At 38.2% G+C, this 14,498-nt stretch overlaps 1 protein-coding gene across 2 annotated transcripts; it reads right to left on the bottom strand.

The window, feature by feature from the left end:
* Positions 1-661: 661 nt before the first annotated feature.
* cdk7 (cyclin dependent kinase 7) lies at positions 662-11,733 on the bottom strand. 2 transcript variants are annotated; one of them, XM_003216348.4, is made up of 12 exons: positions 11,577-11,733; positions 9,720-9,779; positions 8,941-8,974; positions 7,612-7,679; positions 6,662-6,730; positions 5,792-5,902; positions 4,907-5,025; positions 3,959-4,058; positions 3,317-3,403; positions 3,041-3,190; positions 1,625-1,772; positions 662-934 (listed from the first exon to the last, which is right to left on the bottom strand). In XM_003216348.4, the coding sequence occupies exons 1-12, from the start codon at positions 11,634-11,636 to the stop codon at positions 909-911; spliced, it is 1,032 nt and encodes a 343-aa protein (XP_003216396.3). In that variant the 5' UTR covers positions 11,637-11,733; the 3' UTR covers positions 662-908. The 2 variants fall into 2 exon arrangements, with proteins under 2 accessions (XP_003216396.3, XP_062828428.1); XM_062972358.1 differs by lacking the exon at positions 8,941-8,974 and having other exon boundaries at positions 11,577-11,631.
* Between the last annotated feature and the right edge of the window lie 2,765 nt (positions 11,734-14,498).

Raw genomic sequence — 14,498 nt, forward strand, 5'->3', positions numbered from 1 at the left:
CAAAACAGAGTATTCTGGCAATTAAAAAATTCAGGCCATGCAAAATTGAGAAGTGACTTGAATATATGAAAAATACAGTCACAGCTTCCAGTCAAGCATGTCCAGTTCTCCAAGAGTTATAAGGTCTTCCAAAATGTCATCTAAAAGCATATCCAGAGCTAATAGAACACTGATATTTTCAGCAATTCAAAAACAAGTGCTTTACAGTTTGTGAATGTGATCATTGGTCAAACTAGGTATTATTCATAAACAAAGAAGCAACTCTCAACACTTCTACGCTGTTGTCTTCTTAGCTTTACATGGAGACAAGAGTTGCCAGGAAACTGTTCCTAAAACTTTTAATATTTAACAGATCGTGGAGCATTTTTGTTTCCTGAATTTGATCACCTAGTGTGTTCTAATGTGTTACTAATATACAACTTGAAAATTAGTATTTCATAGTGAAGCATCATTAACACTTCTGAAGTTACTAGGCATGCGTGGCTGATTCACTGACATGAAACTGGAATGCAAATTCTCCACATTTTGGCTTCTCTAGCACCGATAATTGGAAAATCAAATATGTATTTGTACATAAGTCTTCTAATCTCCACAATGAATGGTGTATTTACAATTTCCCAGTCCTGGCTGGATATTTCTAACATAAAAATTCATTCAGACGAACTGTGCACTACATTTTATGTATCCCATTTATCATTAAACACAAAGCCATTTTACAGTAAACATTTTTTTCTTTAAAAAATCAGTAATAAAAATACATGGTTTTTAGAAGGAAAATACTACACGTGTTTTACATAAATTTACAAATGTAAGTTTCATTTGTGTTGAGTTGATATTTCAGATCTCACATTTGGCCTTTTCAGATTTCACAGCAGCAGAAATATGTGATATCCCTGTTTTCACAAGTGTCAAAACACCAGTTTTTTCGATAACCCTAAAAAATAAAAAATAAAATTTTTTAATGCAAGGTAAAATGTAATAAAATGCATATGACAGACCCATCCAATTATTGTATTGTATCAGTCCTGCCTTTTCCCTATGTATAAAATGTGCAGTTATAATTAGCACAAGCCATATGATTAAGAAATGTCCAATTCTGATCAATACATGTGCCTTGACTCCAAAACGTTTGGCTATTTGATGAACTGACTTTTTAAGTATTTAGTTACATGAGCTCAAGTGACTATAAGAAGATGTGTTAAGGCAGCAAAAATCATGGCCTATTATCTCTGGTAAACATTTATAGCAAACACTACAGATGACAAAATAAAAAACAACATCTGAGCCTTAGAATAAACAAAATATCAAAGAAAATGGTAAGTATTTAAAGAGCAGGGATTTCAGATGTTTCTAAGTTTCAAGTAAGTTGCTTGAGCAAGTACTCTGTCTGCCCATGGCTCCGGAGGAGCAACAGGGCCTCTTTTTCTGAATATTACATGAATACAGCCTCAGGAAATATGAGTATTGCTCAGCAAGATCAGCTCTTTTGTTTTTAAAAAAATCCTTACAAGTCAGTTGTGTATACACATCAATAAGAACTGGACTACGAAGTTGCATTATGGCTGTCAAAATATAAGACATTGCATTTAACATCTTGCAGACAACTTTAAAATAATATTTTAACCTTGATCTATTCCATCCACTCTTTTCCTTTTCAAATTTGGAACTACATTTTGCTGTTCTTTCAAGGCTTCTGCAGGACAGTTCGGTCTTGGTAACTGGCTTCCAGGTGTTGGTGCTGGTCGATTACTAAAATAATCATGCTTCAGTGCCTTAAAAAGAACAAAGATAGCACTGAAACCACAGACTCCATTTTACAACAGCTATACTTAAAATCCCCTGTAGCCCTCGGGCTCTAACCCATTGGCAGTTAAACATTTTATCTTATGAAGGGATAAGAAGCAAGTGATCATTGATTAATTCTGTATATTCTTTGTGAAGAACTTTTATTGTGATCTTCTTACAGGGATGATTGAGGTGGAACAAAGCACAGTTAAAGTGTATGTATTGTTCAGGAACTCAGAACAGAGAAGGTAACTAGAACCCATATTATAATTTTTAAAAACAACAGCATCTCTTTAGCTATTATGGCTTCAAGAATATACTTGAATCCATGTGGACAGAACAGTACTTCTCTGGTTTAGGACTGAACATCCTTCTTGATCTTTCATGGTTAATAGACTAGAGTAAGCTTTTTAAAACTGGAGAATGATAAGGAATTGTGCAAATTAACTGAAATATAATAGTTTAGTTTTTCTTAATACAATTTGGTGAAGCATCACATTATTTTTTCAATATACAAAGGGATTTTGCGGCACCTGAGAGACTATCTGAGAGAACGAAGTTGGTAGCATAAATTTTTGTAGATTAACTTTAACTCCTCAGATGCATTTTTCCCAGGACACTATAAAGACTACTATGGAAATACTGGCTAAGTCCTATAGATATCTCCACCAACTGTACTTAAGTCGGGGCTCTAGGCTCCTTTTGCTAGCTGTGTCACTGCAGCCTGATGGTGCCAGGATATGTTCCCATGACCAATCTCTGGTGAGGTTTAGGATAAGTGACATTAGAGTATCATCTAGTTGCAGCTGCATAATTGTGGTATGTGTGTGGCCTTTGCTCTCCTGGAACTCCAACAAGTAAAGATATACCCCAGTTAACAGAAGATTTGGTACCAGAGGGAGAAATAACTTGGAAAGAATAGGCATAGGTTTTGCACTACAAAAAGTAAGAGTAGTTCAATGCTTTTCAGCTGGTCAGCTGGCTGAGGTGATCCTTCTTGTTCAGGTTGGTGGTACAATTTAGCCAGAAACCCAGATTAGCTTGAGCTTTATGGGGGTAAGTCCTTGACACTTATATTTTTTATCTGAAATAATTCTGAGACTCAAGCAGCAATAATGTGAAGCTTGAAAAATTGCTCTGAATATAACATGGACAGGAAAGAAGATGCATATATCATTTTCCACAGCTAATTAAGTAAGATAGCTTTACCACTAAGCCCTTTTTGTTTTAACCTTATGATGAGGAAATGAAATACCTGCGTAGCAGTCAACCTGGTAGAAGGATTAAATGTAAATAAGCCTTGCAGTAGTTCAAGCAAATCATCACTAGCAGCACTGAAAATATGATGAAGCAGCATTCCAGGAAAACTTTTAAAAGTCACATAATCTGGAAGACTGGTCATACCCTGTTGGCAGAAGAAGAAGAAAAAACAAATGAAGGAGGAAGTCAGAGGCTAAAGAATGAGAAGTACACACATAAAAGTTGACAAGAGTTCTTGCAAACACACATTAAAGCTAGGACAGTAACTTACAGGCCACTGTTCCTCTGTGGGAGTGCCCAGAGTTTCAAATATCTTTGTGAGCTGATCCAGATCAGAATCTCCTGGCAAAAATGGAGCCTACAGTAAGATGAATACAGCAGCTTTCAACAAAATCAATGAAAATTATGTGCTGATAAACAACATGTGCTGATTAATGCAAGACTAATCAAAGTGAAGTTTATTATTATTTTTTTAAAACAAGTTTTGGCTTCAGAATCCTTGAACATTTCTTTCTTTCTATTAATCAACCTACGACAACTCATTATCTACATTTAAAGCCTTTGTTCATGTGAGTGGCTGGGAAATCTTAAGCTCTTAGCCTTTTTCATGCAAGTAGAGGGAATCCAGCAGGAAGGAGGAGGAGGAGGAGCATGAGGAGGGTAGGAGCAGGGGAATTATCTTGACATTATTGTAAGAGCAATGTGTCCTTCCCTCAGTAGCTTGATGGGAGGGGAAGGACCAAGACAGAAAAAAGGGAAAGGGGCATGCTCACTCATTCACAAAGATCCTATTCTTCCTGACTTAGACCTCAAGGATGGAACAAATTTCAAAACTGAAAATGCTAATATGTGCTACATATCCAAAGAAAGTGGTGGAGCAGGCTTTCATCTTTTAGCTATGCCTTGGCCTTACCCTTAAAAGCAGTTCAGCCAATATGCAGCCCACTGCCCACATATCCACGCCCACACCATACATCCTAGCACCAAAGAGTAGCTCAGGAGCTCGATACCATCTGAAAAATAGAGACATGCTGCATTTGGCACTTAAGCTTTATATAGTATCTCTTTACATAAGGGCAGGGCTATAGCCGGGGGGGGGGGGGGTTTAGGGGTTCAACCCCATCCCCCAAAATTTTTCCCTGGTCTATTCATGAATTTTAACTGGTTAACCAAATCCCCATGAGTCCACTGAAGTTTATCTGTCTTGAGTGTCCAACTGAAATGTATCAATGGAGCCTGATTTCTAAATTATTTTGCGTTATGGAAATACTCTTCATGATTTGCTAAAAAAAAAAAAAGTCCCCCCCCCCCCCCCTGCAATTTTCTTCTTGCTTTGGCCCTGTATAAGGGACATGAATATCCATATCTTTTGGTATCTGTGAAGCTATCTGTATATGGAAGGCACGCTGTATTTTATAATATTTTAGGCCTTAAACTGAATAGTGTTTTTGTAACCTTTAAAGGTTCTAAAGTGTAACACAGAAATGTTTCTGTAATATCAAAGGCATAAGCAGTAATTGATTCCAGGAAGCCAGCCTAACTGTAAATAAAATGAGAAAGGGAGAATTGGCTGAACCAGAACATAAAAAAATATTATTGACTAGTAATGAATCCAAGTACAGGGGATTATTAGTATCGGGTGGCTGATACAATACCGAAAAAAGTTTGCTTCACTACACAATACAGAATCTTAGGTCCCTTTCCCTGACATCATTTGTGATTAGGCAAGCAGACGAAGTTGCAGTACCTTCCGACTTGCTGCCCTCCAGATATTTTGGACTGTAAGTATCCTCCATTCCCTGTCAACTTATCCATTGATGCCAACAGGCCATTTGGGGTCCATGAGGAAATTTTATCTTACCTTGTAACCACTTGATGTGTATAAACTCTATTTGGACTTCCAAAAGATTTTGCTAAACCAAAGTCAGCCAGTTTCAAAACTCCATTTTCATCCAGCAGCAAGTTGTTAGGCTTGAGATCCTTAGGTGGAAAAAAAAATACAGATATAGCTCCACTGAGAATAATTACTTCTCTTTGCATAAAAAGAAACAGGCGTGATCAAAATGAATCCTTAAACCATAGGTATGGTCCACTGAAATCAATGTATTTAAAAACAAATTCATATACATTGGACTACCTTGTCAGAAGGGAACTTCAACTTTAATTAATGTCTCACCAGAATAGAAATGGAAAACTGAGAAGGGGTTGAAGGACAGTGGGACTGTCTCCCCCATTCCTATTCTCCCAGTGAAAGCCCAGACAAAGCAAACTGTTAGCTAGAAAAGAACTACAATAGTTCAACTGCAGTATTGTCCTAATCGTTTAATTGGCTTCACTTCAACAAAGCCTTCTTTGGCTAGGAAAGAAAACAGTGTAGAAGCTTTCTGGAAAGCTGTGCAGCCTGGATGAGGAATGCTGAGAGGTTTAATTTGGCCCAAATGTCACAGGGTCACATAATATGTACAAAAGTGGATTAAAGTTTTAATATACTGAAATTTAAATTGACAACGTAACATTTGAAAATTAAATGCCTGGACTGTAGTCTATTTTTTAGTATAACAATTACTCAAGATTTGCAAAGATTCTTTTTTCACTAATGTAAAAGCTGATAGCATGCATTCTTAAATCGTTTTCTTAAGATCTTTCATTTATAGGTGTTGTCATCAAGTTTCGGCCCCTAGAATTTTAATTGGAGCAATACTTTATTTGCTCAGAGGCAAGGCATTTTGTGCCTCAGCTCACTTACCCTATGAAGAATCCAGTGCGCATGTAAATATTCTAAACCCTGAAGTGTCATCAGCATGTATGCTTTGATGTGTGAAGGTGTCAGCACAAGGCTAGTGTCCTTTATTATAACCTGTGTAACAAAACACAAAATTTTGCAATGTTACATTTCATAATTTGCAAAAGCACAGAATTTAAGACAGATCACACAGATGTGTATCTCTTGAAATGAACAGAAGTGGATGCAGATAATGTGCACCAGGGTGCCTTGGGTAACTGCCCGTGTAATCCACAGGGTTTTGTAATAATAGAAGAAAAAAGTTATGAACTACTTAGTGTACTAAATAATACTATTACGTGGTTGCAGCTATCCACATTTGCAGCTTTTAAGCAGTTACTTTGTGGACAGAATTCTTTCTGTAATGACTTCTGCAATAACTTAATATCTTCAACAATTTATTTATTTTTTGCTCTACAGAAGCCTTTTCCTGCAGATACACTCATATGCAAGCGATTTATTCTTGTCTCAGTTGTTTCCACATATGTGTATGGTGACACAACAAGAATGAACAACTGAACTGGTCTTACAATCTAAAGAGGGGCAATAAACTTAGCAGGAAAATGTTCAATTACTTCAGTTACCATGGCAAATAATATGTTTTTCCAAAAACAAAGAAAATATGGAATGTCCTCATAAGTCCTTCTGGAGAGAGCTACTGATACACAAGATTTTTTGAGAGTCATACCCACTTTTCCCCATGTCCCTTCTTCAACCCTTGTGACTCTTCCCCTATGACATCTGAACTGGACAATAAAATTAATGGTTAATATGCTTCAAGTTCATTGCACTGGATGGAAGGGTGTAATTAAGAGAATGGATAATCAGTCTTACCTCTAAATCTGTTTCCATAAAATCAAACACTAGACTAATGTTGGATTTGTGTCCAAATGCATCAAGAAGCTGGAAGAAAAGTGCATTCGGGGTTATTTAAGTGTGCCTTAATGGAGAAAGGTTATAAGTTTAAAGAGGCTCAAAACTAAGTGTCCTGTGGGAGATGCCCTCTTCTTTCTGTGGTCCCGTCTAAGGTTAGCAAGTAAAAGTGGTAGCAAATCAAACCATAGTAAGAAACTAGATGTAATAATCTTTTAAATGTCATCCAGTGCCTCAGGGCCCTTTCAGACAGGCCCTATATCCTAGGATCTGATCGCAGGTTTTCTTCTTTAGACCTGATTATATGAGTCTCCACTGCCAGATAATCTGGGATTAACAGAAAACCTGGGATCAGATTCTGGAATATAGGGCCTATCTGGAAGGGCCCTCCAACTGATGCTAGGTACAGATTTTGCTGGACTCTCTACTCCCTAAAACATGGCAGTTTTCCAATGATATCAAGTACTAATAGAAATAGTGACCGTAATAAACATGCTATCAAAAAAGGAAAAATTCCTTTTTCTTGTATCTTTAAAGGCACAAGTAATTATTTGAATTCCTAAATTTATTAATGCAATCCATGGTGTGATGTGAAGTCTAACCTCAGTCTATTCTGGCCCAAGAAATGAGCAGAAGCAAAACAATATGGAGGCTAGATTCACTTATTACACCAACAGAGTATCATCTTATCCTTTCACTTTTTGCACATCACTAGCTGTCATATAAACATTTTGGGGGGTTATTTAACTAGCATTCATGTTATATAGTACTTGCAAGGCTAAGAGTGATCAACTGCAATTCTTGTAAAAAGGTTGATACACTGTGCTCCTTTATAAACAACTACATCCATAAATGTACACAGAACAGCAAAGAACAAAAACAATGTATTCTAAACAGAATTTCATGCTTACCCCAATAATATTTGGATGACTAAGCTCCTGCAACAGTTTTATTTCTCTGAGGGCTGTTCTGTTTATACCTGATTTGGGGGAAACAAGGGAAACAATGTTAAATCACCCTCTGTATTATGTTAAACTACCTTAAAGGTCTCAAAGGTATCCAAGATGAAAAGAAACAGATGGTGTTGTCTTTGTCTCAGTGATTTATCACATTCCCATACTAGCTTTAAATCCATGAGGTAATGGCTTCAAACCTTGAAGTCTCTTAACAGATGTCTATAGCTTAGAAAATTCTTCCAACTCAGCGCCTTGAAATACGATTAAGGGGCTCAATTGTCGGTCCTTCTAAACATTGTCAAGTTCATTTCTGGCACTTAGTTATAGTTTAAAAAGACACAAAACTAGGGCTGCGTCTAAAAAGAGTCAAGAGGATATAATACTGAGTGACATTGCCCAAAGATCTGATATCATAGCAAATAAGCGTTACAATGTTCATGAAGACTAAGGAGTTCTTTCTTTTTCTATTTACGCTTACTTTCATAAATATTTCCAGTCATATCCATACGGATTTCCATTCACATCCACAGAGAATCAAATAGGTTAAGGAACATGAGCATTCTAGGCCACTGTACTTCCCATTCCTTTTGTTCCGAGTTAGGGGTAGGGTGTCTCTGATACATTCTGTAATTTTATATTTTCCCCTAAAACGGTGTTTTAGCACTAATAATATCAATTATGATTTTGACAATTATATAAAAACAGACAAATCTTACCACTGAAATATGCAAAAAGTTAAAAAAATAACATTATATAAAACTAAAACAAATTATATGGCTAATTACTGACCAAAGGCCAAAATACAAAAAAGGCCATTCTCATCTTGTCAATTTCCTGAGAGGAGAGATATAAATTCATGTGATACTGGAAGGATGATACTGCTATGACCAGAACTAGCTGGGCTGAACCACAGGTTATAAGCTCTCATTCAGTCCATTATCATTGGCAGGTACCAGTTCAGAACACCCATCATCCATTTGCGGAAGGTGAAAAGATGAAATTTAGGAGGGTGCTGATGAGTTGTCAACTTAGCACATTCCTAAATTTCATTCAATTCAGTGCATTTGTGCAGATGTTAAACATTATGGGAAATAACTACAAATCCTGCATAACCATAAACCAGCAAATTCAAACAACAAAAGCTTATTAAGCCCAATCATTAATAGGTTATTAATGCTTTTTGCTAGTAAAAACATTTTGATGCTACATTTTCCCCTTCGAAAATTTTCCATATGAAATGTTCAAAGTGGTCTGTTTATATTTTGTGTTATTCCAGATACTTACCATCTTTTGCTTCTGATCTATGGCCAAGTTTGATCTAAAAGATATTATTATTATTATTATTATTATTATTATTGTTGTTGTTGTTGTTGTTGTTTATTTGTCATTAGGTTATAAGTACAGACAGCCTAGTCATATGCATTGTTACTTAGAGTTTGTCAATCAGCTTTATCTACAAAATGTTTAGAACTGCACAGGTGCTTAAAAATCCCTTTCATCTTAAACAAATTTACAATATTTACAAGCAGAGGCTGGACGGCCATCTGTCGGGGGTGCTTTGAATGCGATTTCCTGCTTCTTAGCAGGGGGTTGGACTAGATGGCCCATGTGGTCTCTTCCAACTCTACTATTCTATGATTCTAATATTCAATATAATCATGAATCACAATTTAATTATCTGAAAAATTCGATTAAATTGTTATTTCTCATTATGAGGAAAGTATGGCATGTACAAAGGATGTGATTCTTTGCATTTACTTTCAAACATGCATTCAGTCAACAAATCACAATCAAAAAATGCTCTGAAGTGGGTTTTCAAGCCACAGTTCATGCCTAGTATTGCTGAAATCACTGTTGGTTCATCTCTGGAAAACAACTTCCCTGAGATAGGATGCCAGATGTCGCAAAAACAGAAGCAAACAAGCAGGTTTGAATTCAGTTTTCAAAATTATTTGGACAATCAGACCATGGCTTGGTTTTTAAACTGTGGTTAACTCAAACTACGATTAGCACAAATCATAGTTCTATGCAATGCCAGAACAGAAGCAAAGCAACACACTCACCTTTTTAATAGCAACAATTTGGTTTGTATTCTTGTCTTTTGCTTTATACACAGTAGCGAACTAAGAAAGAGAGAGAAATACATATTTCTAATTATATAGCAGTGCTATGTTCTATCACTGCTAAACATCAAAACATCCAGGCAATCCCTGGGCAACGCCCTTGCAGATGGCCAATTCTCTCACACCATAAGCGACATGCAGTTTCTCAAGTCACTCCTGACAGGAAAAAAAATTGCTAAGATGAAGTTGTTTTAACCATTGCCTTTAATCATGAAAAATATCATTTGTGGATGTCCCATATGACAAGCCACCCATATGTTACACTTTTCCTATCCACAAGGGCTTTCTATATAGCAAATTCATTAGGACTCTTACAATCTTTGCCCAAGTAGCTACACTACATCAACTGATCAGTAGAAAACAGGAGGCAGGAATTCAGAAAGAAAGCACCTCTATGTAGCATTTATATCAAGAAAATGCTATTTAAAATTGACAGATCACAACTGGTTGGATAGGGCTCAGGGCTGAAAATTTTCAGGTTCTTTTTTAACTGGTTTATTCATGAATTTTAACTGGTTAACCAAATCCCATGAGTGTCCATTGAAGTTTATCTGTCTTTAGTGTCCACTTAAGCTTATCGATGGAGCCTGATTTCTAAATTATTTTGCATTATGGAACTAGTCTTCATGATTCGCTAAAATAAAGTATCAACCCCCCCACCCGATTTTTTTTTCTGGCAATGGCCCTGTCCACAGATATATGGCCCTGGTAGGACTACCGTCAGATATCAGTATTTAAGGCTTTTAAATAACGTATTTTAGGCTGTGCTGAGTAGAGTTTATGCATTTTAATAGTTTTTAAAATTATTTTAATGGCTAACTATTTTTAATTCTCCTATGGTTAATACCATTGTAAGATTTATGTGTTTTCGGTTTTAAATTGTATATTGTTTTGCTTTTAGTGTTTTTTTACCTGCTATGAGACTTTTTTAAGAGAGAAAAAGTGGGGTATAAATATCCTAACAATAACAATAATGTGATTCTGTTTTAAATGATGACAGCTTCTTATATGTTGTTGAAGGCCTTCATGGCCAGAATCACTGGGTTGCTGTGAGTTTTCCATGCTGTATGGCCATGTTCCAGAAGTATTCTGTCCTGATGTTTCGTCAACATCCATGTCAGGCATCCTCAGAGGTTGTGAGGTCTGTTGAAAACTAGGCAAGTGAGGTTTACATATCTGTGGAATCTCCAGAGTGTGAATGGCGCAAGTGGCCACCTTGATTAGCATTAAATTGCCTTGCATCTTCAATGCTTGGCTAATTCTTGCCTGGGGGAACCCTTTGTTGGAAGGTGTTAGCTGGCCCTGATTGTTTCCTGTTTGGAATTTCCGTTTTCAGTGTTGTTCTTTATTTACTGTCCTGATTTTAGTAGTACTGTATATAGCATCTTGTGAGCACTATCACAAGATGCTATATAAGTTATGTTTTTTGAACTATACAAATACAATATAATACTAATACACAATACAATATATAGTAATAATATAATACTAATATATTAAATATAATTACTACTGATAATATATAATATATAGTGATATACTATTTTATTATTGTATATTTTAAGTTGTAATTTTTTTTTTAATTGTGAGCCGCTTTGAGTATCTGTATGGACAGATAAGGCGGGATATATATAAATAAAACTACAAATCCCAGAATCCTACAACCATTGCGGCCTGTGGGTTCTGAAAGTTGTCCTTCTTTTTAAAGGGGTAGCTTCGCCATACTCTGGTGAAACGGCTGGATCCCATTAAGCTCATTTCCCTTTTTCCTTTACTTCCAATTCAAGGGCCACTCACCTGCCCTTCCCCCAGGAAGTCGAGCTTCTCGTAGCGCTTGGCCCGCGCCCGCGCCTCCATCCCGAAGGAAGGCCGGGAGGACAGTTGAAGCCCTGCGCAAAGAGGCCACGCCCCCTCCGGCCCAGGCCCAGCATCCCTCTGCTTCCGGGTTCCGCCACGCAGGACCCCGCCCCTCGCCCCGTGCGCGTCAGCGATTGGCTGCTGAGCGAAGCCTCCGTCTCCCCTTAGCAACAGCCTCCAACGTAGAGACAAAATAGGTTAGAGTCCCTCATTCTCTCTCCAGAGTGACATTACAAATGGAGGCAGCTGAGTGGGACTTGTAGACCAGGCATGGGCAAACTTGGGTCCTCCAGGTGTTTTGGACTTCAACTCCCACAATTCCTAACAGCCTACGGGCTGTATCGCCGTGCTTCTGAAGCATTCTCTCCTGACATTTTACCTGCATCTATGGCAGACATCCCCAGAGGTTGTGAGGTCTGTAGGAAACTAGGCAAGTGGCGTTTATATTTCTGTGGAAGGTCCAGGGTGGGAGAAAGAACACTTGTCTACGGCAAGTGTGAATGTAGCCGCCCTGAGTCCCTCCGGGTGAGAAGGGTGGGGTAAAAGTGATGTAAATAAATAAATAAATAAATGTTGCAATGGCCAGCTTGATTAGCACTGAATAGCCATATCAGACTACACTGAGAAGCCACTGAAATCCACAAGCATGTGGACAATTTCAACAGAAAGGAAGAAACCATGAAAACGAACAAAATCTGGCTACCAGTATTTTAAAAACTCTAAAATTGGGACAGCAAATCAAGAACAACACTCTGAAAACAAGGGGAATTCCAGGCATGAAACAATCAGGGCCAGCCAACACCTCCCAACAAAGGATTCCCCCAGGCAGGAAGCAGCCGAGCTTTGAAGCTGCAAGGCTATTCAACTCTAATCAACGTGGCCAATTGCAACATTCACACTTGCCCCAAGCAGAAAAAAGTTCTTTCTCCCAGCCTGGATATTCCACAGATCTATAAATTGCACTTGCCTAGTTTCCAACAGACCTCACCACCTCTGAGGATGATGCAGGCAAAATGTCAGAATTTCTCTGGTGGCAGGAAAATCACTGCTTGTATATTTGTAAACGAGATGACTGAACACATTTATTGGATAATGCCTTTATTTACACATAATATTGTATTGCTAAGGTATGGGTTTTTTTGCCGTGCTCACATGCTTTGCATCAAGATATGCAGCATGCAGCAGAAGGCCCTTCCAGACAGGTCCTATATTTCAGGATCTGATTCCAGATTTTCTGTTTACCCCAGATTATCTGGCAGTGCAGATTTATATAATCCACTTTAAAACAGAAAACCTGGGATCAGATCCTGAGATATAGGGCCTGTCTGGAAGAGCTCAGAGTTAAGAGAACAACAGTTTACAAGAGATTTAGGGCCTTTCCATACAGCCCTATATCTCAAAATATCGATGTAGAAAATCCCACATTATCTGAGTGTGGACTCTGATAACCCAGTTCAAAGCAGATATTTTTGGATTTTCTGTCTTTATGTTCTGGGATATAGGGCTATGTAGAAGGTCACTAAGTGGGAGGCAGCACTAAAAGGTGATGGCCACTCCTTGCCACTTCCAGGAGAGGGAATTGCCTCCTTTCCCCCCATAAAAAGGGCAGTTATAGGTGTATGAAATAGTCACAGCTGGAAAAAAAGACTTGAGAGATTGTGTTGTCGAAGGCTTTCATGACCAGGATCACGGGGTTGTTGTATGTCTTTCGGGCTGTGTAGCCATGTTCCAGAAGTATTCTCTCCTGACGTTTCGCCCACATCTATGGCAGGCATCCTCAGAGGTTGTGAGGCATGGATAAACTAGGCAAGAAAGGTAAAATATATATATCTGTGGAGAGTCCAGGGTGTGAGAAGAGTCCTTTGTCAGTTGGAAGCCAGCATTAATGTTTCCGTTAATCACCCTAATTAGCATTGGAAAGGTTTGTCTCTTGCCTGGGGGGCATCCTTTGTTCAGAGTCATTAGCCGTCCTTGGGGCTCCTCTGCCCTCAGAGTGTTGCTTCTCATCTACTGTTCTGATTTTTGAGTTTTTTTTAATACTGGTAGCCAGATTTTGTTCATTTTTATGGTTTCCTCCTTTCTGTTGAAGTTGTCCACATGCTTGTGGATTTCAATGGCTTCTCTGTGTAGTCTGACATGATAGTTGTTGGAGTGGTCCAGCATTTCTGTGTTCTCAAATAATATACTGTGTCCAGGTTGGTTCATCAAGTGCTCTGCTATGGCTGATTTCTCTGGTTGAGTGAGTCTGCAGTGCCTTTCATGTTCTTTGACTCGTGTTTGGGTGCTGCGTTTGGTGGTCCCTATGTAGACTTGTCCACAGCTGCATGGTATCCGGTAGACTCCTGCAGAGGAGAGAGGATCCCTCTTGTCTTTCGCTAACCGTAGCATTTGTTGGATTTTCTTTGTGGGTCTGTAGATAGTTTGTAGGTTGTGCTTCTTCATCAGTTTGCCTATGCGGTCAGTGGTTCCCTTAATGTCTGGTAAGAACACCTTTCTTCTGGGTGGATCTTTGTCTTGACTCTCATGGCTTGTTCTTGGCCTTGCAGCTCTTCTGATGTCTGTGGTGGAGTATCCATTGGCCTGTAGAGCCCAATGAGAGATTGCATGTAGCTGTGCCATACAGGCCCCTTCTACATTGCCATATAATCCAGATTATCAAATCAGATAATCCACATTATCTGGTTTCAACTGTATTATATGAGTCTTCATTGCCATATAATCCAGTTCAAAGCAGTTAATCTGGATTTTATATGGCAGTGTAGAGGGGGGCACAATCGAGTATAAGTTTGAAGCCTTTTACAGTGATAGTTTTATGCAAAATATTTTACTGCTTCTGACAACCTTAAGTCAGAATATTTCTGT

The sequence above is a fragment of the Anolis carolinensis genome, chromosome 2, assembly GCF_035594765.1.
Source record: "Anolis carolinensis isolate JA03-04 chromosome 2, rAnoCar3.1.pri, whole genome shotgun sequence".
Lineage (NCBI taxonomy): Eukaryota > Metazoa > Chordata > Lepidosauria > Squamata > Dactyloidae > Anolis > Anolis carolinensis.

Excerpts from the sequence above, each read along its gene's own strand:
- cdk7 (XM_003216348.4), bottom strand. The coding sequence starts at position 11,636 with ATGGAGGCGCGGGCGCGGGCCAAGCGCTACGAGAAGCTCGACTTCCTG. Across the intron at positions 8,975-9,719 it reads AAATTGTTGCTATTAAAAAG|ATCAAACTTGGCCATAGATC; the intron begins GTGAGTGTGTTG and ends AATATCTTTTAG. Across the intron at positions 3,191-3,316 it reads CCACAGAGGAACAGTGGCCT|GGTATGACCAGTCTTCCAGA; the intron begins GTAAGTTACTGT and ends TTCTGCCAACAG.